Source organism: Sapajus apella, unplaced genomic scaffold, assembly GCF_009761245.1.
Source record: "Sapajus apella isolate SASKATOON/1434 unplaced genomic scaffold, GSC_monkey_1.0 scaffold29, whole genome shotgun sequence".
Classification (NCBI taxonomy): domain Eukaryota; kingdom Metazoa; phylum Chordata; class Mammalia; order Primates; family Cebidae; genus Sapajus; species Sapajus apella.
The window spans coordinates 18,915,562-18,942,919 of record NW_022436969.1 but is presented as its reverse complement, the minus strand read 5'-3'; the positions used below and the strand labels follow the sequence as shown (position 1 = coordinate 18,942,919).

Sequence of the window (27,358 nt, the reverse complement as noted above, 5' to 3'; positions counted from 1 at the left end):
GAAGCCAGTGATGCAGAAGCAGAAGACAGCATATTCCACCTCCTGAATTTAGTGCTCCGGAATCCTATAGTAAACCAGTTGGAACAGACTCTATTTGTGAGGGCATTAGCATGTAAACAGTGTCAGCCAGAAGACACATGGCAGCAACCGGCCATGCTAATGGAAAGTAATACTGAGTTTACTAATTCTTACCTTATCTGAATAAGGGTGCACAGATTGCCTTTTCTCCAAAGCACAGGGACTGTCAGAGAGACAAATGCATGGACCATGTTGCAATTAATTTGATTCTTGTTCTTTTTAGGCTCTACTTGTAGATTTAATTAAAGCTTTCACACACTGGGCACATTGAGGAAGTATGTGAGTTTAATGGCTTCTCTTGAATGAAAGCAGCAATGGAAGTTATGATTCAAACAGTAATAGGCAATCATATGACAAAGATACTTTTAATAAGAAAGTATGTGTATTCTTACTCAGGTAGCAAGGCATATTTTTATTGTAATAAGAGATAGCAAATTGCACTTTCTCCATAGATTTTCCTCTCCTCTTACTGCAATATTATTTCTTTGCTCAATACTCCTCCACACTTGGTCAGTATTGTGCTTATACTACTTGGTTGATAATTCTTTCATCAAATCAACTATATTACCAATTCTTATGTTGTAAAACCCCAAGCCCATATGTCTTTGCTCTGATCTTTCAGTTTTAAACTGCCTTTTCAAAAATTGTAACAGTGAGGAAATTATGACACTGAAAGAGATCTGATCTAACCAACTCCCATCTTGCCTTTAACCTGTAAACTGCCCTTAATTATTCCTAGACTTAGGCCAAGCTAACTTTGGGAGACATTTCCTTTATAGTTTAAATGATAATAACCCTTCCCCAAAACTAAACCAGCTTTTTGTAAAGCTAATGAAAGACCACCAGGTTAGGAGGATGAAGAGCCAGAATTCTGCTAAAGTGTAGAGGAAAATGGTTACCAGCTATTATCCGGAGGTGACAAGATTTGCAACTTCCCCAATTACTCCTGTGGATAACACCACTACTGTAAAATCTAAGATTGGCCTCTTTTTTTTTGAGACGGACTCTCGCTCTGTCACCCAGGTTGGAGTGCAGTGGTATGATCTTGGCTCACTGCAACTTCTACTTCCTGGGTTCAAGAGTTTTTCCTGCCTCAGCCCCCAAAGTAGCTGGGATTACAGGTGCCTGCCACCACACCACATTAATTTTTGTAATTTTAATAGAGATGAGGTTTTGCCATGTTGGCCAGGCTAATCTTGAACTCCTGTCCTCAAGTGATCCACTCACCTTGGCCTCCCAGAGTGCTGGGATTACAGGGGTGAGCTACTGCACCCAGCCTAAGATTGGCCTTTTGAGATGTCTCTTGAAGTTTTTGCATTTCTGGCAACCCATGCTCCACCCAGATCCACCAATAGGTCCTGTCGCCCCACCCAGAAGCAGACTCTGTGGCCTGCCATGCTATCCTTGAAAAACCCCAGCCTCTAAATTTCTGGAAAGGTTGATTTGAGTAACTCTGTCTCCTATGTGGCGTAGCTGACCTCTTGTCAGTTGTGTTCTTTCTTTAATGCAATGTCATCATCTTAGTGAACTGGTTTTATCTGTGCCGTAGGCAGCAAGAACCCATTGGGCAGTTAAAAGTTTACTTACAAAGTCACACTTAATATTTTATTTGTTTTATAAATTGACTCATATTCTTTGTCTGAAAGTAGTACTTCTCTGCCCTGGCCCAATTCTAACACTCAGCATGAGCACTTGAATGAAATGAGCAAAATAGATGCTCTGCTGATTTTACCAAGTGTTAAGAAATATTGTGAAAATAAAAATTATTCATATGCTAGTACTTACTCCTCCAGCATATATATCATTACCATTATACATGAAAATTTCAACATAATTGCTACCACCTTCCTGAAGTTTTCCAAATTCTTCCAATTGAAAGCCAGTTTTCCCTCTGAGCTTACAAAGCCTTTACCCATACATCCTATGGTGTTTTATCAGTTTGAATCTAAAATTGTCTAGGTACATGGTTAATGGTTTCACTTAGACTGTAATACTCTTGAGATCGTCTGGTTAGTGTGATATTTATTGTCTCTGCGGCACCTAGCTTAGGGCTTGGAGTAAGTAGTCATCTCAAATATTCTTTGAATGAATCACCTTGTCTCTCTACCACTCCTGATGGCTGAACTGAGTACAGTTCCTTAGTAAGAATGATGAAAACTTAAATAAGCATAAGAAAAATGTATGTGTTTGTGTGTACTTATAAATAGACATACATACACACAGTGACAGGGCCAGGTGAGTCAGTTCATCGGGGTCCCTTTCAAGACTAAACCATGGTGTTTGCTGGTGAAATGGTCCTAAAGCAGCAGCAGAATCAGGACCACAGATTTAGGTTTCTCTCTGCTTCAGATGGGCTGAGGTTAAATGGAAGTTTTGTTTTTGTTTTTGTTTTTGTTTTTCTCGTGTTTACACTAACATTCTATGGTTAAGAACCTTCCTCACAATTAGGACACAAGGGATGCTGGCAGCTGGCCTACCCCTCTGGAACAGTGGTTGTTAAACATCAGTGAGGATCCCTATCACTGGGGGAGCTTGTACAGATTCCTCCCATCCTGCATTCTGATTCAATATGCCTGTGGGTTTGACCAAGAAGTATGCACTGTTGTAAGTACCCCAGATGATTTTGAAACAGAAATCGTTCCTTGGACGATTGAGAAACATAGTTCTGGGTCTTGAAACAGTGCCTTCTGGCACAAAGACAAATTTCCCAGTGCATCAAAGACACAGCTACTAATAGGCTATGAATTGCAACAAGATCATAAAACAATGCTGGGATCATCTATACCTTGAATGAGTTGCAGAGAATAGTGTAAGATCTGACCGTGTAGTGGACGGCATGGCGACCCCCATGAACTGCATGTACACCTATGGAGGGCCTTCTGGAATCAGAAAACCTGAAATGGCTGTGAGATCATGGAAAAAGGAAGAAATGATCAACTCCTGCAGCACCTACTTAACTCTGAGACATTTTCAATTGTTTTTTATTCAGGCCTTTATTAACGAAGGCATTGGACTTTGTAACCGACCTTGGCCAACACCCTTGATGCCACACCCTACGATCCCCTCCCAGTTTGGCCAATCTCATGACTCCACACCCTACGACCCCCTCCCAGTTTGGCCAATCTCATGACTCCACACCCTACGACCCCCTCCCAGCTTGCAACAAACCACACTAAACTTTTGTAACTTTCCACTGCCTCTCCAACAACCTATAAAACCAATTCCTATCCCACTGCCCTTTGGGCCTCAGCCCCCCTGCACCTACTTAAATAAACAGCCTTGTTGCTCACACAAGGCCTGTCTGGGGTGGGTCTCTTCATTCAGTGTGCGTGTTTTAACAAATAGGTTAGTTTGTAAAGTTAAAAACAAAACAAAACAAAACAAAAAAGGTCAAGACTTGAAATGTTATGCAGGAATAGTGCTTTATTTGTATCTTTGCCATCTTTTATCTTCCGCTATGATTGTGAGGCCTCCCCAACCACCTGGAACTGTGAGTCCATTAAACCTCTTTCTTTAGTAAATTGCTCAGTACTGGGTATGTCTTTATATGCTGAAAACAAGACTACAGCAAAACCAATCACAGATGGTCCCTGACTTATGATGGTTTGGCTTATGATTTTCTGAAATTACAATGGTGCTAAAGCGATCCACATTCAGTAGAAACTGTATTTCGAGTACCCATACAACCATTCTGCTTTTCACTTTTGGCACAGTATTCAATATAGTTACATGAGATATCCTACACTTTATTATCAAATAGGTTTTGTGTTAGATGATTTTCCCCAACACTAGTGTTCAGAGCACATTTAAGGAAGGCTAGGCTAACCTCTGAAGTTGGGTAGGGTAGGTGTAATAACTGCGTTTTTTACTTATCATGGGCTGACTGGACAATAACCCCTTCAAATGTCCAGGAACATCTGTGTAGGGCTATTCAGAGTATTACCACTGGACAACAAGAAAGACTTGGAAAAACCTCAGCCCTATTTAGCTACCTCCAGATTCAGACAATTTTTTCTGGATCTCTGTCCTAGACCCAGCCTCCCATTTTAAATGAATACAGGACATGGACATAGAAACAAACACATTTACCCCCAAACTGCCATGTTTCCTCTTGGTTGTGATTCTCCTTCACTAAGGACACAACTTTTTCCCCTACTCACAGAGGTACGAGCTGTTCACAGAGTGACATTTCCTCATTTCTCATAGTCCCACATCTATGGCAGACCAGTGGCATCTGGTTCAATATTTCATTAAATCCTCCTGAAAACTAACAGTTCAATCTATTAAAAAACTACAGTCCCTGAGCAACATAAATTACCTAGCAGGCTATGGCTGTAGCACGCCACACAGCCCATTTGCTGCCGAGACATTTATAGCTATAGAGTTTCTGCACATTCTGGATGCAAGAAGCATAACCTTTATAAGCCTCCCTCAGACAGTAAACACTGAAACTTTTTTTAAAAAGTTCTCTAACAGGAAAAAGTTATTTAGGTCCAGAATGAATGAGTTTTGTGTTTTGCCTTAATTATCCATGAATCTAATGTAGAATCTTTTCTTGGGAAGATTTCAGTTTTTAGCCACTCCTATAGCCCGAGGGTCTTCCCCTTGTCTCTTAGCCCTCAGCAAAACGACTGAAGAACATTCACATGAGGCCCCATCAGAAGACTGCGCTCAACAGAAAATTTATAGCTAATTTATTTTTGCTGCAGGGCATCTGCAAGTTATGTGGCAGAAGTAAGTATGAATGAATGGTTTCATTTTGGACTAGTTTTGACAATCAGTGGTCAGTTCACGCCATCTTAAAACTGTGGTTGTCACTTCAAAAGTGATAGAGGCCGGTCACCTTTGATGGCTATCAGGAGCTACGGAGAGGCTATGATCTCACGGCCTTCTACTCAGTTATAATAATAACGCCAGGGCCAGATACAGTTAAAGTGCCTGGACTGGCTCAGAGATGGATTCTTCAGGAATCTTCCTGCAATTTGTTCCCTTAATGAGTTTCTCCTCCTACCGCAGGCCATTAGTCTTAACATTTATGTATAAGAATACGAGAAAGGTGGGAAAATCTTTGTATATTACTGTTAAAAGCCCCAAAGAGATTACCTATAGACCCAAGACTGCCTATATATAATTTAGGGATGCTTTTTTTTTCCTTGAGCAAGTACAATGCTAAATGCTTGTTGCACAGTGAGAATGGTAAAATGAAGTTTTAATAACAACAAATGCTCAGCTCATTTACAAATTTACTGCTTGATAGTTTGAAAGAGCAAAGACTGTGACTATAATTGTGCAGCTAGCACAGCCATCAATCACACTGGGACTTTTTCTGGGCTGAGCACTTCCTCTAGATTTCTGGAGCCTCTCACAGATTAAGACTTCTCTCTTAGAGGAGCTCACCTAGCTGTACTAGAAAAATACAGATGTCCTCAAATTCATTGTGTGGACCTTGTATTGTCACTGACACATCTGAAATTAGCATAGCTGACATCACTCTGTTAAGCAGTCATCAAAAAAGTCACATTAAAGCAAGGTGTGCAGAAACTGTAAATTTGGACTAATAGCTATGGGTTTTCCCCTCACCTGACAAAAGCATTAAGCCTATCCGGGTTTCTGTTTTTTTTCATCTGTAAGATGAGAGGTTAGCAAGAGATAAACTCCAAGAGTCTTTCTAGCTCTTGAAATTCTTCGCATTATTTAGTTTGAACAAACTTGTGCATCAAATGCATTCCAAAAGACACGAGTGTAAAGTGAATACTTGCATACTAAAGCATGTTTTCAAATCACTTACACTACTGTTTCAGAAATGAGTGCTGACAGAAGAAAAGATGGACCCAACATTAAGAAAAGAAATAACACCTCAGAAAATTTTTATCTATTGAGCGTATATGAATATATATGCTTGGCAGTTAAAAAACAGTCTCATCAGCAATCAGTCCATGTGATTCCTGAAGATTAAGTAAAGGTACACACATATACCATGCTAAATTCTTGCCTGGGTGAAATTCTTACCAATTCTATGAATTTTATGGCATCTCTTAATAGATGGCCATGAATTAGACAATTAAGGTTTTCTCCTCCTTGTTGTTGATAATGTTTGTTCGTCTAAATCACTGCTATCTGAAAAGGCTATATGGAGGTACACTTTATGAAGCGTTCAGGGAATGTACTCAGCAATGGGGGAAGTAGACCTATTACTTTTAGACTTACTATCTTTATTTTCCTTCACTCCTGCAACTGCCGCCAGAAAAAGAAAAAGGTTTGGTCTTACTAATTTGATAAACATTTTTTTTGCCCAAATCAATATGATATTTTTAAAGATTAAACTTTTGGGCAGCCATTTGTTAATATGTGTCTGATATACTGCAATAGGACCTTTTAAATGCACTTTTTGAGGGTAAGAGAAAGAAAATGAATATACAATGGTCAGAGAAAATAGGACTCAGGTCTCTTCTTGCTAGGTCTGGTGTTTCTCATTGCGATATGTCGATGACATTTATCTTTTTCCACCTTCATTTTCCTTCCATACACTCACAAGATTTCTTTATCTAAGGAAACTATCTCCTAGGAGCTTGATAAGATATTTATAGAGAAATTTAATTCTAAAGTCAAACAGGAAGGCAATATATTTAATTTATTCTATTGAGTCTTGGCAGAGCTTATGTGGGTAATATTATAGTGAATCTGGATTATGGGTAAGCAAATGTTCCTTTTCATAAACTATCTACCATGGCATGGAGTCTGTGCTATAAGTGAAGGTGTGAACACACCATGATAAGGCCCAGTGAGGGGCATTCCATTGCAATGATGCTTGTCACCATGTAGGTTTGAGATGGTTAAATCCTGTTCCATAAAATATACAGTAAGAGAGGAGTAGATGGTCCACAAATCAGCTTTGTTCCACAAAATTCAGCACGTTTTTTACTATCTAAACAATTTGTGACTATCTAGTGTTTTATTTGGATCTCTTTTCTCCTCTAGTAACACAAATAATTTTGTGTTGATTCCACTTACAAAGAGAACTCTAGAAAACAGTTATTTTAAGAAAAATGAACATGGAACTAACTTGTTTTTCTCACAAATGAAGAAGAAACAGTCTACAAATTACCAAATTTAACAAATTTGCTAGTGAGAGAGAGAAAAAAAATTAAAATCAGGAGTACCACAGGCTCCAAATGTAATCTACGCATTTTTGCCACCTTTAATTTTACATATTGATGATGACATTTCAAAGCATATTTTGTAAGCATTACAAAAGATGTTATAAGGTTCTGCCAGTTTCCTGATACAAAGTGGTCTGGAGCTGCAAGGTTTAATGTGAAAATCAAACGGTTTGGTATAAAACTGAGATTAGCTGTGATTAAAAATGAAAACATGTCCTTGTCAAATTTATGTAAAAATACTTAACAGCTTTTGGGAATTCCTGTTCAGACTAATACTAATACTGCTGTAAAATAATGTTGAAATAAATGAAAAAAGGGATACTGATGCCAATAAATATTTTTAACTGAGTGCTAGAAACATGCTCAGCATTGTCCAGGGTTGAGAAACAGAGATCATTTCCTGCTTAACAGAAGATAATGCTAATGAGAAATACAACTGAGAATACACAAGCAAGGGCAGAAAGCTGGGATGAAAATGAGTTTAGAGCTCTAATGCCAGCCAAAATGGCAAGGTGCAACAAATCACCATGAAGGCTTAACATGCCACTTCCCGACACTGCTGGAAGATAGTACTTATCTCAATCAGGTGCCACACTACATCATCAGGGGCAAAGAACAGGAGCTGCAGTATCACATTCATCTTACCCAACTGCTCCGATATCAGAACCACATACCAACCCTGTCTGTTTCTGAAGGAAGGGTTCACAAGCCCCCAGTGAGAGCCTATATTTTACTTGCTAAAGTGCAATTCCTCCTGCTGCATGGCATCTTTTTAGTGTAGAGTTGAGAATTCTTGCCTTTGGACCACAGATGCTTCCAAGAACACAAGCAAGCGACTCCTCATTAGTCTTCAAAGGTACAATTGCAATGAAAAGGGCACCGGAGTCTGCTCCATCCACAGACGAGCAGCCTTATTTACTTCTCTCAGAATCTAACTAATGAGCATGGAAGAAGTAATAAGAACACAGAAGAAATTTCAAGTCCCAGTCTTTGCTGTGGGTTTGAAATGATGTTAACTGTGGACTCTTTAGTCACCAAGGTGAGCCGAACCAATAAGGGTGATGCTGAGAGGCGTGGAGCCCAGCCTCCTGTGACAATGAAGTGTATGCAAGGCAATAACGGGCTTTGTTTGTGGGAGTCTCTGGCCTAATGCCATGTGGTGCCAGAAAGGAGGAGGGGAGGAGTCACTGCATGTGGGTAAGAGAGGCTGCTGCACCAATGTGGATTTTACGACATGCATACACACCATGGGGACTTGAAAACTATTGGTGCATGAAGGTGGCCATTCATTTGTGGCATATTTCAAGCCTACTTAGATGCTTCATATGCCAAAGGCTTCCAAAGGAGCCAGAGGCACCCACGTCTCCTCCCTGCTTCCTGACCTTAAGTGAGTACAACCTGTATCCAAGGGCAGCTTGGAGCCTGCGTGCCTGACTCTGCAGGTGCTTCTTTCACTAACTGGGTGAGGGGAGAGATATGAGTATCATAACAATTCAAGTCATGGAATTTTCAGCTTCTTTCTTTCCAGGTCAATAGGTAGATATTGTGTCTATCTTTTTCTAGGTCTATTTTATTTCAACCAAAGAACCATAATGGCTCAGAGTGGCAGCTCTGGAGACCAGTGGCCTGGGCATCATCCCTTGGTTCTGCTGCTTACTGACCATGCAACTTTCAACAACTTAAGTTTTCTCAGTCCTGGTTTCCTTGAGTATAAAACAGGACAACAAGAAACAGCCCAACTGTGATAATTCTCATAAAAAACTCACAGAAGTGCTTAGTATGAGGCAGAGGCTTAACACTTAATATATATCAGCTTTTATCATCATCACCAATAAGTAATAAATAATACAAGTGGCAAGACATTCATTCACAGATATGTTACTATTAACTGAGATTATTCCAGGTAAATCTGACTTTTATTCTTTATTTCGTCATTATTATCTCTTCTGGTTAATAAACTTGTTTGGAGGAAGGATGGGCTCTGTAACAGGTTTCTAACAGATGTCACACTTAATAAACAGAAGCATACGTGGCTCTCACATAGGGGAGACAGGCAAAATTCTACCCGCTCGGCATGGTCTTCTTCAAGGTGACAGCAACTACAGAAAAGAGGCTGCAGCCCAGAGAAAGGGGGTTGCAGGGAGAAGTGGAAAGCAAGAGTATGACTTGCTCCTTGCCTGGGTAATGACATACAGTGAATAGGCTGGAGTCTGTCAAGCCACTTCTCGGAGCTGGTAGGAGAAACCACACAGTAGGCAGGGCACCAAGGCACTCCCATAGGTAGGGTCTGCTGTTTATTCACTCATTTATGCAGTGGATCAATAAATATTTATCATGTGTCTAGTCTGCTTTAGGAAGGGGAGAGACAAAGATGATAAAGCCATGACTTCTGCCCTCTCTGAGTTTCTAGTTCACAGAGAGCCACAAGTGTGCTCTGAATGGAAAGGCTACTTAGAAACTAGAGATCTCAAGTCAAGATTCATATTTAGAGCTTCATTTAACTGAGAGGGACCCGAGCCCTACGTGTTCGGTAGCAAATACTGAATTTCTTTTCTTATGTTTAAAAAATCAAGTGCATAAGGGGGAAACTGCACAATTCTGAGATCTGCACTTGGGGAGCTGCATGGATTTGATTTGAAGCACTATAAGCTTCCAGCATGCCGGGAACATTCCTATTCTGTCTGTGGAAAATTTGTGCCACCCTTACTGTTACTAGTAAATAAGATCAAAAATTGACAGCCATAGAAGTGACTGGCCTAACTCTACCCATATTTCACTCTACCGTTTCTAAAAATAATGCAACAGAACATATTGCTTTCTTCACTCGATACTGCAAGAATCCGGGCATCACCAGTGATGTGAGCCCATGTGTTTTGGCTGGTACACACTGCTGGCCACTTTGCCCAGCTCCGAGGTATTGTGGGAACAACTTAGGAGGTCTTTTTCAAGCAGTTTGGTTTTCTCACTCTTACCACTGTCAGTAATAGTGCTGGAATACTGCCAGTGGTTCAAATGTAGCTTTGTGCATTTCTGTAGCCTCAGGTAGACATGTACCAATCACATTCATATTCTCTTGCTATTGGCTGGACAATAATTTTCGTAGCAGTCCTTGGCCTAATAGGCCAAAAAGGAAAGACTTGATGACAAGCCAAGTATACAAGTACCACTGAGTGCTCTGACACTCCAAGGCTGACCACCGATTAGAATGATGAGCAGTGCCAAGAATTCAAAACCTGTCTAAATCTTTCTATCAGTATTAAAACTTTTTTTGTTTTCATGTTGTTTTTTTTGAGATGGAGTCTCACTTTGTCACCAGGCTGGAGTTCAGTGGCACGATCTCGGCTCATTTCACCCTCCACATCCCAGGTTCAAATGATTCTCCTGCCTCAGCCTCCTGAATAGCTGGGACTACATGCGTGCCACCATGCCTGGGTAATTTTTTTATTTTTAGTAGAGACAGGGTTTCACCATGCTGGCCAGGATGGTCTCGATCTTTTGTAATGTGATCTGCCTACCTCTTGACCTTGTGATCTGCCTACCTCTTGACCTTGTGATCTGCCTACCTCTTGACCTTGTGATCGGCCCACCTTGGCCCCCGCAAAGTGCTGGGATTATAGGCGTGCACCACAGCACCCGGCCTTAGAACATTTTTATTGTGATAAAATATATAACTTAAAATTTACCATTTTAACTATTTTTAAGTGTATAATTCAGTAGCATTAAGTCATGCACGTAGTTGTGTAACTATCACCACTGTCTGTCTTGAGAATTTTTCATCATCCCAAACTGAAACTTCGAGCCATTAACATCAATTCCTCATTGCCTCCACCACACTACTTTCTGTCTCTATGCATTTGACTACTCTAGGTACTTCATATAAGTGGAATTATACAGTATTTGTCCTGCTTTGACTGGCTTATTTCACGCAGCATGATGTCCTCAAGGCTGATCCTATCATAGCATGTGTCAGGGTTACCTTCCTTTTTAAGACTGAATAGTATTTCATTGTATGGTGAGAGGACATTTTTGTTTATCCATTCATCTGTCAAAGGACACTTGGTTGCTTCTAACTTTCAGCTATTGTGAATAATACTGCTATGAACAGAGATGTACAAATATTTGTTCGAGTCTGTGGTTTCAGTTCTTTTGGGCATATACCTAGAAAGACATTTTTGTAAATAAAGGCAGTAGGGCTGCATTTCTGGGTCCCAGCACAGTACCTTTTTCACTGAATGCATACCTTAAAAAGGGATTGCATGCTGCTAAAGAAAAATGTTTCACAGACTATGTCAGCCAAATCACAAAATTAACTAAGTAAGAGACTTATTGGCTAACACAGCCTCACACAGTGAGGTCAAGTTATGATAATAAACAATGTTTTGGAATCAAAAACTCTATTTTTTTCTATATTCTTCTTAGTTGCTCTCTTATGTATCTTTCATAGTGGCTATTTCATTTACCTTGGCTTACCTAGATTGTTATTTGCTCAGAGCTCTGGTTTAGTGGTTGCAAGTTCCTCACATATTATCACTAAAATGAGCAGTGTAACATCTGAAAGAGAAATGATTGCTGAGTGCCCTTGATTTAACTAGAAAGGGCTAAAGCTGACACAGTGGTCAGGATAGTAATTAAAGATGCTTTTTGAGAATTCAAAATTGTATAAAGTCATAGAACACACAGAATTTAAATAATTGTTGGTAATGTCCTTTACACCTCTTGTGTTAGGAAAAGTACCCGAAAATCAATGGAGCATATTACACTGTATATAATCTAATCTGTAATTTTGACCATTGAAACCGTCAACTTGTTAATGGTGCTCATTAATCAATCACCCTCTTCACATAATGAATTATCATTTTACTTAGGTACTCATAAATTCAGTTAAATTTTAATGCTGTTGTTCTTTTTATCAGTGTTGATCATAAAAGTGAAAGAGGTACACAGGATAAGAATCATTTATTTATGCTGCGTTCCTTTGGTAAAATATTGTCCTCTGCACTTGGCAGACTTCCCTTGAGAGACATCACTGACAACCTGGGTATTGACTAAGGAGGGCAGGGGACGTGTCCAGGGGACCTCACCACTGGCAAGCTGAGGAATGGCGAACATGTTTCTTAAAGGAACATTCAACAAGATAGACTTAATCCAGAGTCAGGCAAAATCTAGAGAATCAGGCTAGCACACTGAAAGTTCCAGGTTAAAAAAAATCACAGTTTTAGAAGTTTTGGAACATGAATTAGAAGTTGTTTGGACATTCGAATGGATAGGTCATTTAAGTCCAGGCACCAGCACAGCAATTAGGACAGCAGAAAATTAAATTGATCCTGAAGCTAAGCCTGCTCAGCTCAGGCACTTGAGCAGTTGCCTGCCAAGGAGTGAAACTGGACTGGCTCTGCCCTTGGGAGCCAGCTGTGGTGGGGACCGTGGGGCGCGTGCACAGTGGTTGCAGGAAGGGGCTAGAGCCGGCTGAGGACAGGTGTGTGACTGAGGGCTGGCTGCATTAGATGTGTCCTAAGGACTCCCATATTTGTTTTGGAGAAGCAGCAGAGCATTTTTACAACTGTAGCCTGATGCCAAGACCCTGTCAGCTCACTAGGCAGTGGACTGGACACTGGGCAGTTTAGAAACTTCAGGGTCCTGGAGATTGTTTAAATTTTATTCCTTATCCCTTGAGACACATGTAAAGATGTGTGTATGGGGTGGAGGGAGGAATAGATGGGTATACAGGGAAATACACTGTGTCCTTATTGTCAGGTTATAGCAGTTGATAAATCTTATTCCTCAAATCCAGCATAAAAGGGTACATAAACAAATCAGCAGCCACGTGTTAGCAACAGCCCTGTTCTTATATGATCTCTGGCTCTCCTGCTTTGATCACCCGGGCTGAGGAGGGAATGGGTGGTCCCTAGCACTCAGTGCTCAGGATGAGGAGCCATGCTGAGGTGGGCTGGCTTCCCTCCCGGGAACCATCTGCAGAGGTAGGCACAGCCAGGGTCACCCATTCCTCTTTCCTACACTGGTGGAGTTGTTTTCAAAGACCACAAAGACGATTCATGTGAACAGAATTTACAAAATTTAACTGTAGGTGAGTCATAGTGGCTCACACCTGTAATCTCAGCACTTTAGGAGGCTGAGGCAGGTGGATCACCTGAGGTCAGCAGTTGAAGACCAACCTGGCTAACATGGTGAAACCCTACTTTTAATAAAAATACAAAAAATTAGCCAGGCGTGGTGGCACACGCCTGTAATCCCAGCCACTTGGGAGGCTGAGGCAGGAGAATCACTTGAACCCAGGAGGTGGAGGTTGCAGTGAGCTGAGATCGCGCCATTGCACTCCAGCTTGGACAACAAGAGTGAAACTCCGTCTCAAAAAAAAAAAAAAAAAAACCATAAAATTTAATTGTAGTTTTATGAGAGCAAAGTATTCTAATAGATATTGCTATCTGAGGCTCATGAAGAGTCCAGAGGACTTCCAGCGCAAACCATCTGGCCATATCACCTACAAGATAACAGATGCCTTAAATTCTCTTGGATTTCTGAGTAGGAACCAGCTATCATGAAGTAGGATGCAGGCCAGTTGTGCCGTGTGAAGGCATCACAGGGTACAAATGAACACGCGGGTAGAGGGGTGGCGTGATCAGGAAATGATCCATTGTCCTTTCCTGGTTGGTGTAAGACAACCTGTGTAGCCAGAGACATGCAAGTGATAGATTTTTATCATGTGGTAATTAACATGTCTCCTGCTTGGTTTATCTTAAAAACAGAATTAAGAATCACACGTGGGTGACTGGATATCTATTTTATTTGGTCAAGACATAATTTAAAAAATGATTAATTGCCAACCAAAAAATTAGAACACTTAAAAAAGAAATCAAGATTTCTCCCTTCCCTTGGAGGAGACGGGAAGATTCGTGACACTGTAATATACTTGCCTGAAGCTGAAGCTGGATAGTGAGTGCCTTCTCACCAAACTGTATCAGGAGCTCATCTGTACTCAGTCAGGTCAACTCCACTGGCCCCCATAGGCAGTTACGATTTTAACCCTTAATTATACCGTCTATGACCTTCAAGATCTGAACTCAGAGTCAATCTTAGCCTGACAAGTTATTAAAGAAAAATCTTGACTATCGTGACTACAAAACTGCAACTGACAGATGCTATTACAATTAGGCAATTCTCAGCAAAGACACCCTCAGGCATCTCCATGTGTCCCCTAAGGAGCCAATACCACTCCCGCATGACAGCTACCGAGTTAAGATTTTCAGTGAATCCTATGTTACCTCTTCATGTTGAAGGTCTTAATATATTTCTGAGATTTTCTTCCTTTCCTTTTTAATGAAAGTTAAACCTAAGAATTAGTCACTGATAGCTGAACCTCTCTTTAAAGAGTGGCCAATTTCTTCAAATTCTGACCGCTGACTCCAAACCCCCAAACCAGGCTTTTATACAAACCAGGTAAAAGGATAAAGAACAAAGAACATCTGATAGGTCCCAATAACTAGACACTTAACACTGAGTGGCTTTTTCCTGAATTTGTTCTTATTAATGCTTGCTTTCTGGTAATGGGAACAATGAACCAATGTTTATCACAAATTTTTATCAAACACCCTTGGAGGAATAATGCCATACAATGACGGAGTGAGAGAGCTAACAGGGGGAAGGGTTGCCTGGAAACGGAAAGTCCTGAATAAATCACCGAGAGCTCAAGTCTAGCCACTGCAGACAGAAGTCTAGATACTTCTATTATAAAACCACTGAATGGAGGACTTGAAAAACTAGATATTTTAACTTAAGATGCCCACGGTATAAAAAGAATTCATCCTGGCTAGTCATAGTGGTTTAGCGCCTGTAATCTCAGAACTTTGGAAGGCTTAGGCAGGCGGATCACTTGTGGCCCTGAGTTCAAGATCAGCCTGGGCAACACGGAAAGACCCTGTCTCTACAACAACAACAACAAAAACCAAAATTATCTGTGAGTGGTGGCGCATGTCCTAGCCACTTGGGAGGCTGAGACAAGGGGATCGCTTGAGCCCAGGAGTTTGAGGCTGCAGTGAGCTGTGCTTGTGTCACTGTGCTCCAGCCAGGTGACAGAGCAAGACCCTATCTCCAATAAATAAATAAGTAGAAAATACATGAAAGGAATAAATTTCTCTCTTACTTCCCTTTAAAAAATTTCATCTTGAGGAGATTTATTCATTTTTTTGGACAAAGGACTTTTTAATCTAAATTGATGTTGGTTATAAAAATGCAATGGAGTACATGATTTATAAAAAATATTTCATAGGTGACTTAAAAATGATCGTTTAAATAAATGATAGTGATGAGCCCATTTTTCTTTGAATTAAGCTGTATCAGAATTTAAATGTACTCATATTCACTTCAACTATTTCAATATATTACATTTTTAATTCAAAGAAATACTATTCAAACTTTAAAAAAATCATACTATTAAATGTAGGGAATCTGTCTGCTATAGTATCTACACTACAGAAAAATAATAAAATATCTTATAATATTATGAAACTTAAATCTCTGAAAATCTTAAAAAAAAAAAAAGCAAAGCTATTCAAACTCCAGTGTTGCACTGAAGGGCCTGCATGAAAGAAGCATATTTTTCTTTACTGACAGCATACTCCATGTCTCCTATGGAAAGCACTAGACTACATGTGAGAGTAGGGTGTTGAAGATAATTAAAAAGGATCAACACATAGCCCTTACCATGCTGTAAACTAGAAAAGACAGATGGTATCCAAATCATTCAGGTGTGTGAATGCAGGAAGAGTGTACTATTGGCACTGTCAGGAGGGGGGGAGTAAGGAAAGCACTAAATCCCAGGTGTCCAAATTGGAATTCTGGTACTCAGGCAGGTGCTACTTAAGTCATCACAGAAACATAATAAACGCTTGAATGAACATTGGGCCATCTTTAGACACGATAACATGGACTACAGTTTTGCCAAATTTTGTGTTTTTTTTTTTTACAAAGAAATATCAGTATGTTGGAATTTAATAAATGAATCCATTTTTACTTGCAGTAAAACTCATAAAAATAGTTTCACTTTAGTCCCACCACAACAGTGCCATTAGGAAATAGCATATATAAATAGAACAATGATAAAGATGTCTTCCAGGGGATCCAGTGAAGCTTTATTCACTTTTAAAAGCACACTCTTTGAGGACACCAGGCAAAAAAACAGCCTTTCCTATTCAAGTAAATATAGTACTTAATATAGTACTACATCTTGTAGTGCTGAGATCCATCCAAAATATTCCTCCCTTAATCAACACAGTGGCTCATCTGTATCCTTCTTAAAAATTAATTTTATGTAATTTTCTACAAATGAATCTAAATTAAAGATTTGGTAACCCATTTCTTTATTAAAAAGAAATTTAGATTTATGTTAGAAGAAGAGAGGTCATGAATCTTGCTTGATATGGTTTGGAGGATCTTTGTCCCCTCCAAATCTCAAGTTGAAATGTGATTTCCAACAATGGAAGTGGGGCTGGGTGGGAGGTGTCTGTCTGATAGGGGTGGATCCCTTATGAATGGTTTAGCACCATCACTTTGGTGATAAGTGAGTTCCCACTCAGTTCACATGAACTCTGGTTATTCCAAAGTCTGAGACATAGTCCCCCTCACTCTCTTGCTCCTGCTCTTGCCATGGGACATGCTTGCTTGTGCTTTGCCTTTTTCCATGATTGAAAGCTTCCTGAGGCCCCAGCAGAAGCTGAGCAGATGCTGGCACCATGCTTGTAAAGCCTGCAGAACCATAAGCCAATTAAGCCTCTTTTCTTTATAAATTACCCACTCTCAGGTATTCCTTTATAATAATACAAAAAATGGACTAATACATTGCCCACATAAGTCAGGTTAGAAATTGGACTATTTTCTTCTTAATCGATATGGTTCCTTCATTATACTCTTCATTGTTTTACTTACTAGTATAAAACAAAACTGGAAAGAGTAGGAAAAGTGATATTATTAGGTATGAATTCCTGGATTCACTAACCAAGATACGGGTTTAAACAATCATCCTAAGAAAAACCTGCTCAGTTTTTATGCTCTCAGTGTTTCCCATTACACAAACTAGAAAGTGAAGTCACATCAACAGGAATCAAGACATACACCCTATAAAGATCACGAAGCACTTGGGTGGGACTGGGAATGTCAACGCATGCCATCTGGAGACATTAACTGTGAAGCATGATCAATTTTAGTAGTAATTATGCAGTTGTCTCTCAATGCCCTTCTATGAACTCTAGGGCTTGAGTTCAGGATTTGAGAGACAGAGAAAGAAAAAGTTTTAATAAGCTATGCTAACAGAGAGAGGTTAAAAGTGAGTGGAGTTATCAGGCATTACGAGGAATCAGGAGGGCAACTGTGCCCTGAGATGACTGGTAAGAACAGCCCTGCTGATCATGGTGCAAGTTCAGGGCTGGTGCCTGGCCACAGGGCCCACAGTTCAGTTGTTCAGACTTAGCCTGACCTCTTGCAATTGTAGTAGTTGAACAAGCAGCATTGAAGAGAGGCTCAGGGATTCCATACAGAAGCATGACAAGGCCTTTATGCACACCGAAGACAGGGATGCTGTCCTTTTGTTCCCACCCCAGGTGGCAGACCACTTGGCACTTTGCTGGGTCTGTAAGGTTTTAATACCTAAAGAATTTGCATTTAATACCAATGCCTTGCCCACCCAGAAGCATTTGGGGCTTAGAGGATGTTCCCCAGAGATGGTAGTACTGGCGCCCCAGGACCTTTGGTTTACTTATCTTCAGAGAACATTTTTCCTATGATTCAGCCCTTCACTTGACTGAGTAGAGGCCTGTGCATAAGGAATACCAGTGGCTGAGCATGTCTGAAGAATGATTATACTTTATGCTATCAGCTTTGGCACCTTTGCCAAGGCATGGTCTTAAGGTAAGGAGACAATGAGCTGTCTCATTCCAGGTAGCTGTGTTCCTAGCTAGCTTTATAATTAAAGACCCATCCTGTGTGTTTCCTTGGGTATGAAGAAATGGTGCTCTCCATGGGAAAAAGAGAGAGAACCCCCTCTCAAGGGAGACAGCTCTGATCCTTGCTCTTCTCCCGTATCTGAACACAAAGACTTTGAGGCATGCAAGCCATAAGTATTGAAACTAGAGAGGCAGCTACAGCTTGTATACTTGTATATAATGTACATTATGAGTAGAGCTAATATTTACTGCGGCCAGCATTTTAAAGGTATTGTTTTCATGCCATAACATTTTATGAAGTAAGAACTATTATTTTGCCCTTGGAATAGCTGGGGAAACTGAGGGACACCAAGCTAGGTGGCTTGTCTAAGGTCACATAGCTAGTAAGGCAGTTGTCCCCAGGGTCTTCACTCTCACCATGGAAGACCCCAGCATTTGTCTCTGAGGAGGAATGGTGCAGCTAATGCTCCCTTGCTTTATGGCTTCCTCCAAAACTTAACAAGTTTCTCTTGTTCAGTAAACCAGACAAGAGGATACAGCATCTCACCATTAAGAATTATCAGAAGTAAACTGAGGAGTCGACAAATGACACAAAATGTACCTATTCAAAAGAATTCTAAAAACACTTCTGTAAAGGAGGATACAGAAAAGCATTTATTTAGCTATTCTCCAATGATGGCTCAAGGAAAAGAATAAGGCTTGCTGGCAGAATTTCAAACATTTACAGACTTAAAGCAATGGTAAACTGCGAGAAGCTGATGACTGCACGGTGTTGTCAGCTATAGAGTACCTGAGCTTTACAGAGCAAGGTGTTATGTTTGAGTTGTACTTGTCTGAGCCAGGGTAGCAAGTAGTTACGAGTCGGACACACTGACTTAGCCTAGGTCTTCCCACGGACTACCTATGTACCCTGGGACAAGTTCCCCAATTGCTGGGTTCTTAAGCTACTATTTCTCAAAGACCAGCTATGTACACAGATCATCGCATTTAATTTTTACTGCCTCCCCTACGCAGTACATACTATCATCATCACCACAGCTTACCTGTGCAAAATAGTTCAGAGATGTTAAGTCACTCATTTAAATTTATAGTGCCACAAACAGCTGGGGTGTGAGACCAGATTTTTCAGATTCTAAAGCCATGCCTCTTATCATTCTCTGACACTTTACTCCTAGAAGATTAAAAAATGGTACCTATGTTCCCCACACTCGTTTCTTAAAATAAAATCTTCTTTATAAAGAGTTCCAGGCTGGGCACGGTGGCTCATGCATGTAATCTCAGCACTTTGGGAGACTGAGGTGGGCAGATCACGAGGGCAGGAGTTTCAGACCAGCTTGACCAACATGGTGAAACCCTGTCTCTGCTAAAAATACAAAACTTAGCTGGGCATGGTGGTGCCCGCCTGTAATCCCAGCTACTCAGGAGGCTGAAGCAGGAGAACTGCTTGAACCCAGGAGGTGGCAGTTGGCGGTGAGCAGAGATCACGCCATCGCACTCCAGCCTGGGTGACAGAGCAAAACTCCATGTCCCCCCAAAAAAGAAAGACTTCCCATTAGGTTGAGTCAAGAAATAGGGGTTACTTTAGGAACTGTTAGAGTAATCACATAAAGTCCAGGTCAGAAGAGGCCTTTTCAAAGTCAGTTTGTTCAACTTACCCTTATGCCTCAACTCTATTTGATTATCTGGAAACCTGAAGGACAGCAGCTGATAGACTGACATGACACATACATACACGTTTGTGAGCATATATGGCCTGTTCCAAGCGTGCCAAAGCATGTGCTAGGTAGGATCACAGCATCTGGCTCATACTTATAGGACTGCATATTAAGGCCACATATTTTAACTAATTGCCACAGAGAAACATCTACATGTGACTTTCTCAGTGTAGTCTCAGGACACGTGACTTTGAAATAAGACTTTGAATAATGGATCCAGACCTGAGCTATTTTCCGCTTACAAGTCATGCTTACTTACAGTGGGAAAGAAACTAACTCATATGTAAACGGGTAGGCCAGGGGAACTATAGTTAATGTCAACTTGCTTCCAGCTGCATGCTGCAGGCATCTCTTTGAAAACAGGGCTTTCATCAAATTTTCTCTCTTATCTTTTTTGTTTCATGTTGTCTTCAGAAAAATTTCCCATTTTTATTGTGGTTTTTCGTGGTAGTGCTAGTATTGTTTAAATACTAACACTATCAAGTAGTTTGGTACAGTATTTGGTATTGTATCTGATAATACAATAGATGCCAAACATTTGATAATATGCTGCATTTGCAAAATGTATATCTGTTTAAATGTCTTATGGAAAGGAGATGGAGGTATAGTATTTCAGAATTAAAATAGTTATATTTACCTATAACAGGTATTTATGTAATATAATAGCTACCACTTGCTATTTTGTCCCAGAATGCTTAACTCTTTAATTATTTTCAATAGCTATAACTTCTGTGATGTCTATGTACCATAGTGGCTGAGACAGAAATATTACTATAATTAATACAAATGTTTTCAAACTCCTGAAAGATCTATAGCAATTTTAGAAACAATAGTAAATACAATTAATCATGGTAAAATTGAGAGTGCTTATATACTAAATTCTGTCAAACATGTTATTGAGATAAATTATTCCTTATGAAAAATGTTAAAAATGCAGGTATTTTCATTTACACAAATACATTTAATTATACATGAATGAAACATGGTAAAAATAAATACATCCTTTTCAAGTTATTTTATATTAATTTTGAGAGTACATTGCCCTGTGGTTCTGTATGAAACATTTATCTTGTAGAAATTTACCTCACACCGTTTCTTAACATTTGCTGCATCAAAATGTCAAATCTTTAAAGGAACACATAATTTGGGGGAAGGAAAATCAAAAATTGTTTTGCTTACAGAATAAAATAAAAATAGGTGTATAAATTTCATAAAATTTTTTAAAGAAAAGGTTTCAGGCGATATTAGTCCAGGTAAAGGCCAAATGAATTAATATACGCGAACAAAAAACCAGTCATTGTTGGCCAGGCGTGGTGGCTCACGTCTGTAATCCCAGAACTTTGGGAGGCCGAGGTGGGCAGATCACAAGGTCAGGAGTTTGAGACCAGCCTGGACAATATGATAAAACCCTGTGTCTACTAAAATACAAAAATCAGTTGGGTGTGGTAGTGGGCGCCAGCAATCCCAGCTCCTCAGGAGGCTGAGGCAGGAAAATCGCTTGAAACAGAAAGATGCAGGTTGCAGTGAGCCGAGATCGCGCCACTGCACTCCAGCCAGGGGCAAAGAGTGAAACTCTGTCTCAAAAAAAAAAAAATATAAAAAAAAAAAAAAAAAGAAAGAAAAAACTAGTCATTGCTTTGTGATAGGTTTATAGCATGTCCTAAAATAAAGCTGATGGTCATGTCAGTTTCTAGTCATTATTCCCTATATGTTAAATAATTCCATGCGTTAGTATGAACTGAAGAGACTTCACATTTTCTAATAAAGGCCCACCTTCAGAAACTGTTTTTTTTTTTAAAAAAAATCAATTCTTCAGAAGACAAAACAATCTTAACTAATAATTAACAATGCCTCCCAATAAAATGTCAAGCAATTATCCAGTGTTTGAATTTGCTGTCCTCCTGCTTCTAAGCTAGCAGAGAAGCTGGCCTGGTATGTGACAAGTACAGATGATGGCAGCTGGCTCATCCTCCACAGGACAGACTTCTCATTGTATTTCTAGAAGGACTGATGAATTTGTTTCACCCACACTTTCTCTTGGGCCCAGTTTGTCTTTATGACTAACAGCACATATTTGAGTTGGCCGACTCAGGATGCTGTGGTAGAGGAAACATAGGCTAACCAGCCCATGGAGGAATGAGTGCAAAGTTTTATAGCATTTGCTTCCAACTGACAAAAATAACTAATAATGTATTGAAATCTATACCTGAGGCAGTTCCTTTCCTTCCCTCTCTCTCATTCCCTTTTTCCATTTCCCCACAGCTTCCCTTCTAATTGAGGGCCTCCTGTGTGAAGCTGGAAAATGTAGCTGGAAGATAAAGCACTTACCAGCCGTCACCTCTGGGCTTGAACTGAACCAAGAGAGCCTGGAGAAGAGCTGCTGCGGAGGTTTAAGTAGGGAAACATGGTAAACCACACAGGGTAGCTTCTAGAATAGTAAATGCATAGTAGTGTCACCAGTGGCTGCTACCTACTAGGAAACCCGATATTCTGGAATTGAGAAGGGCTTCAGAGATCATCTAGTTCAGTTCTTTCAACTTACAAATGAGGAGACTAGGGCCCAGAGAAGTTCTAGGAATTCCACACCTAAATTTAGTGTTCTGACCAAACAATGTGGTGATTACCTATCAATAACACTCTGATAATTTATCTATGATTAATGTTGTGCTTTAACTTTTCTGTTTAAAAAGACTACCTTTCAAATTTAGACTTGAATTTTGGCCAAAAACCCTGGGCAATTAGAAGTTTTAAGAATTTCTATGAAATGTGATAGTTTGTACAAGGCTGCTCAAATCTAAAGATAGCAGCAAGTTTTGTATTTATGAGCATGGCTAATTTGTCTGACAAAGAATATACTCTGTTTTTCAGAAAAAGCAAATCCAAAAGAGATACATGCTGCGAAAATAACCATTTTAAGATTATTATCTAGTAAATAACCATGTAAATCTGACATGACTTATTGGCATTTAGTCTAAAGTTGTATCCAGGCCATATGTTGCCAAAGGCCATCTCTTCAATGCATAATTTATAACATAACCTTAGTGACTACCTGAGAGACCCAGGTAGAATAATGAATTAATATAGCAGAAACAGAACCTTGGAGGATTAGTTGATATTTAGCTAGGATCACAAGGGCAACTGGATTAGTAGTTTCAGGCTCTTTCTCACAGAGAACTTGCCAGATGACAAAAAAAAAATCCAACATATTCCCAGAATTTAAAATAAACCTCTTCAAAATGTGTAGTTTGGATGTCCAGGCATGGAAGGGCCTATTGTTGCTTAGGACTTATACTGAGTCATATGTTTTAAAAAAGTACAGACTACTGGTGCCAAAAATAAGCTATCTACATAAACATTGAGGAAGGGAATGGATGAAGAACATCTAGGAAAGGCCGTGCATAGTGATTAAAAATGCCTGTAATCTCAGCACTTTGGGAGGCGGAGGTGGGCGGATCTGAGCCCAGGAGATCGAGACCATCCTGGCCAACATAGTGAAATCCCATTGCTACTAAAAATACAAAAATTAGCTGGGCATGGTGGCGCACGTCTGTGTAGTCCCACCTACTTGAAAGGCTGAGGCAGGAGAATCACTTGAACCGGGTGATGGAGATTGTAGTGAGCTGAGATCACGCCACTGCACTCCAGCCTAGCAAAACAGCAAGACTCCATCTTTAAAAAAGAAAAAAAAAAGAACATCCAGAAAAAAAATTCTGAAAGGTGAGGCACAAGATAAAGAGGAAGAAAAAAGGAAATATGAAGGGAAAAAGGAAATTAAGAGATAAATAAGTAAAGAAGAGTAAAGAAAAGAGAGACAGAGAGGAATGGAATGAAAATAAAAAATGAACATAGGAATAAAATGATGGGTAAAAAAAGAGCCAAACAGATAACGGGCATGTGGCAAGTGGGGAAGAAGAGTTGTAATGATAGAGACCAATGACCACGGGTGTGCACAGCTGTGACAGACCTGTAACAGTTTGTCTTGGGGTTTGACTAGAACAGAAGTATAAACGGAGGGAGGTGTATAAACGGAGGGAGATGCAGAAAAGGTGTAGATGCATGTATCTGTATTGGGATATTAACTCACCCTGAAATATTGCTGTTATCCAGGGTTTTACCTTCATCCTTGATATTCCTACTTCTCATTCTACAAAAACTCTGAGGAGCCTCCTGCAAACCTATGGCTTCAGCTCCAGAAATGTCAATGACTTGCAGACTATGGAAATTATTATTTCTAGTCCACAGCAGCACATTCAACTTCCTAGTGAACATCTCCATTTAATTTTAAAGGAGTGGTGAACTTAAAATATGCAAAGCTAATCTCTCCATTTTTACTGTTCCCATCCCCCATTTTCTGGTTCCTATGTTCCACATTTTGGTGAATAGAAATATCTCCGCTAACTTGCCCAAACCAGGAACTACTGTAAGTTCTTTCTATATTGTCCGTTTTCTCTCCATATGGCTACTAAAATTTAACTCTTACCTATTTCTAAAGTTGCCTCTTCTCTTCATTCATTCTACTTGGTCTTCCTGATTTGAGCTCTCTTCCCTCCTCACTGTGTCCAACCCTAACAACAGAGTTATATTCCTAAAAATTAGATCAGGTTACTACCTGCTCAAAGGCCATCAACAGTCTCAGGCCCAAGGCCGACCTCCTTCCATGACCAGATCAGACTTTCTAGTCCTCTCTCTGCCAACCTTTCCATCTTTACCTTCTACCATCCATGAACTCACTCCCGCTGCATGACTACAGCTGTTTTGAAACTATACAGAAAAGGAACAAGACCTCCATATTCCCTCTATTTGGAAAAATTTATGCCATCAATTCTTACTATCTGTATTTTTGTATTGATTTTTACATGAATCAAAGATTTTATTATTAAGCAAGATTTTACTTGTTTCCACAAAACAAGACACTACATGTTTCAAGCATGGGAGGTGAAGATCACTTATCTCTTCCCCCAGACTATCCCTTGGCTCTTGTAACATACAACTTTGTTTGTTTGTTTTTTGAGACAGGGTCTTGCTCTGATCCCCAGGCTGGAGGAAAGTGGAGTGATCACAGCTCAAGTGATCCTCCCATCTCAGCCTCCCCAGTAGCTGGGACTACAGGTGTGTGCCACCACGCCCAGCTGATTTTCGTATTTATTGTAGAGACAGGGTTTTGCCATGTTGCCCAGGCTGGTCTTGAACTTCTGGGCTCAGGCAATCAAATGATTCACCTGCACCTGCCTCCCAAAGTGCTAGGATTATAGGCATTGGCCGCAGTTCCCAGCCACACACAGCTTGCTCTATAATTTGTTCTCATACGCACTTCTCCACCTTCCAAAGTACTGAGATTGCAGGTGTTAGCTGCAGTACCCAGAGCAATAGAGACACACAACTTGCTCTATGATTTGTTCTCATAGAGCTGCTCTGCACTTTTCTGTCGGGCTATTCTTGCGCATTCTCTTTCGCCTGGATGTTCTGCTGATTACTTGCCCTAGCATGATACCTGCACGTACACAGGCCCCATAGATTCTGTCATCATCATCATCATCCTCAATGTAATAAGAAGGAAGTCTTCTCATGTCCTTGTGATTACCAAATGTCTTAATATGTTGAAAATCAGTACTAAACATTTCCTAGTAAATACATGGCTTTTAAGATTTTGCAGAGCTTTATCTACCACTGTGTGGGAAGACACAGGATGCTTACGTAATTCTGGCATGCTATGCTTTGCATATTCACACAGCATCATAGCCATTTACTCTAAATTTCTGTCCCATAACCTTCCATGCCACATGATGAAAAATGTTAACAATCACAGACTCACAGATGTGTCTAGGTTATCAAAGCCAGCTCAGTAACTGAGTATTTTCACACACACGAAATAGTCCAGAAAACAATGGGATATAACTGTATTTTTGGCAACAGCTAGGAGCTCACCTTTTCTTCATTACCAACACAACTCCAAGAAATATAATAACGAACAGCAAGATGCCGGCAATGACTCCAGCAATTTTAACTGTATGGTCTGTCTGTTTCTCGGGTTCTGGGACTGGTTTTGGAGTGGCAGCACCTGAAGATGAAAGGAAATGAAAAAGGAGAGAAAGTAGGTAAGAGAGAATAAAGATGTCACATTTTTTAAAATTTTGCTGCATTTAACAGAGTAATAAGGCTTATCAGAGCCAGCAGACAGACAAGCTTTGATTTTTTTAAACAGCTTTCATATGCACTGAAAGGAGCGTAATTGTTCACGTTGTTCTTCAACATTTTACTAAACCATAACATAAGCTGGATAGCACATCCATGCCTGACCCTTTTCTAAGAGACTCTTCTCAAACAGTTTTTTCAAAAAAATATATTTTATTATCCCTATTGGCTCCTGCTCTTTCTGCCATTTAAAAACTTACTAACACCACAATAGCTATCTATCCCTAAGCCTTTATCCAAATTTGATTTGCTGGAACATTTTCCTCAATTATTTTTCATAAATGAAGCAGTAATTCCATAACATATTAGTCCAAACACCTGGAAAACTGAGATATGCTCATTTGCTGTGCATTTTACCAGCAATTTTTTTTTTTTTTTTTTTTAACACAATAGAGGTTTTTCCCCTGCCTTTGGAAATCTAAATCTAGGTCACATCTGGTAAGCAAAAGACTCCTTCTAAGCAATTTATTCCCAAAGTGGGAAGCTGCTGCTGATCACACCACTGGCACCCACATGTACTATCTGTTTAAATGAGACAATCAGGGTCTTACAGTGGTGATGGCTGCCTTAGCATCCCTTTCTCATGTCTAAAACATGAGACATGTTTGTCCTGTTTACTGTATAATGTGATAGAACGTCAAATCCATGTCTGATGAAATATACGTTTCCTCAGCTAAATGCATTCAGGATGAAATATATTAGGAATGTAATATTCAATTCCCTAAAAAGGCTCTTTTTTAAAAGGGCTTGTACTTCTTAAATCAGAGTGTGATAATGCTCTGAGCCATGACGCCACCCTTACTAGGTGACAGGTCATTCTGAAAGTAAAAACTTCATGTCCAAATTTTCCTCCTTAGAAATTTCTTTTAGTGTTGGTAAAAAACGTAATTAAAATGGAGTGTTTGTAAACCAGCTCTTACAACCTTATTATGGGGTTTTCCACTCATGTGTCACCTGACTCATGAAAACCTTAGCTGTCACTATGTCTGCGCCCTTGTGCAAGGCAGACCAAGACCAGGCGGACAAACTCCAAAATGAGTCATCACTGAGAAAGGGAGTGCTGGGTATCACCTTCCATCTGTTTTGTTGTTGTTGTTGTTTCCTTCAGGAACATGTAAATAATCTTTATTTTCAAACTTATTTCTATTAAGATTTTATACATGAGGCTCTGCCTCCTGAACATGGCTGTAGTCATTAGACTGACCCCAAGAAGTAAGTCAAGGTCAGGGGAGAAAAGAGTCGGAAGATCATCAGTGTTTCC

At 39.9% G+C, this 27,358-nt stretch overlaps 1 protein-coding gene across 16 annotated transcripts in view; it reads right to left on the bottom strand.

Annotated features, from left to right (window-relative positions):
* Positions 1-27,358, bottom strand: part of PTPRM (protein tyrosine phosphatase receptor type M) — an 816,519-nt gene that overhangs the window by 231,635 nt on the left and 557,526 nt on the right. For all 16 annotated transcript variants that reach the window (XM_032293498.1, XM_032293499.1, XM_032293487.1 and 13 more), the window contains one exon: positions 25,831-25,963. In XM_032293498.1, coding sequence (XP_032149389.1) covers positions 25,831-25,963 — 133 coding nt within the window. The remainder of the gene's footprint in view (positions 1-25,830; positions 25,964-27,358) is intronic.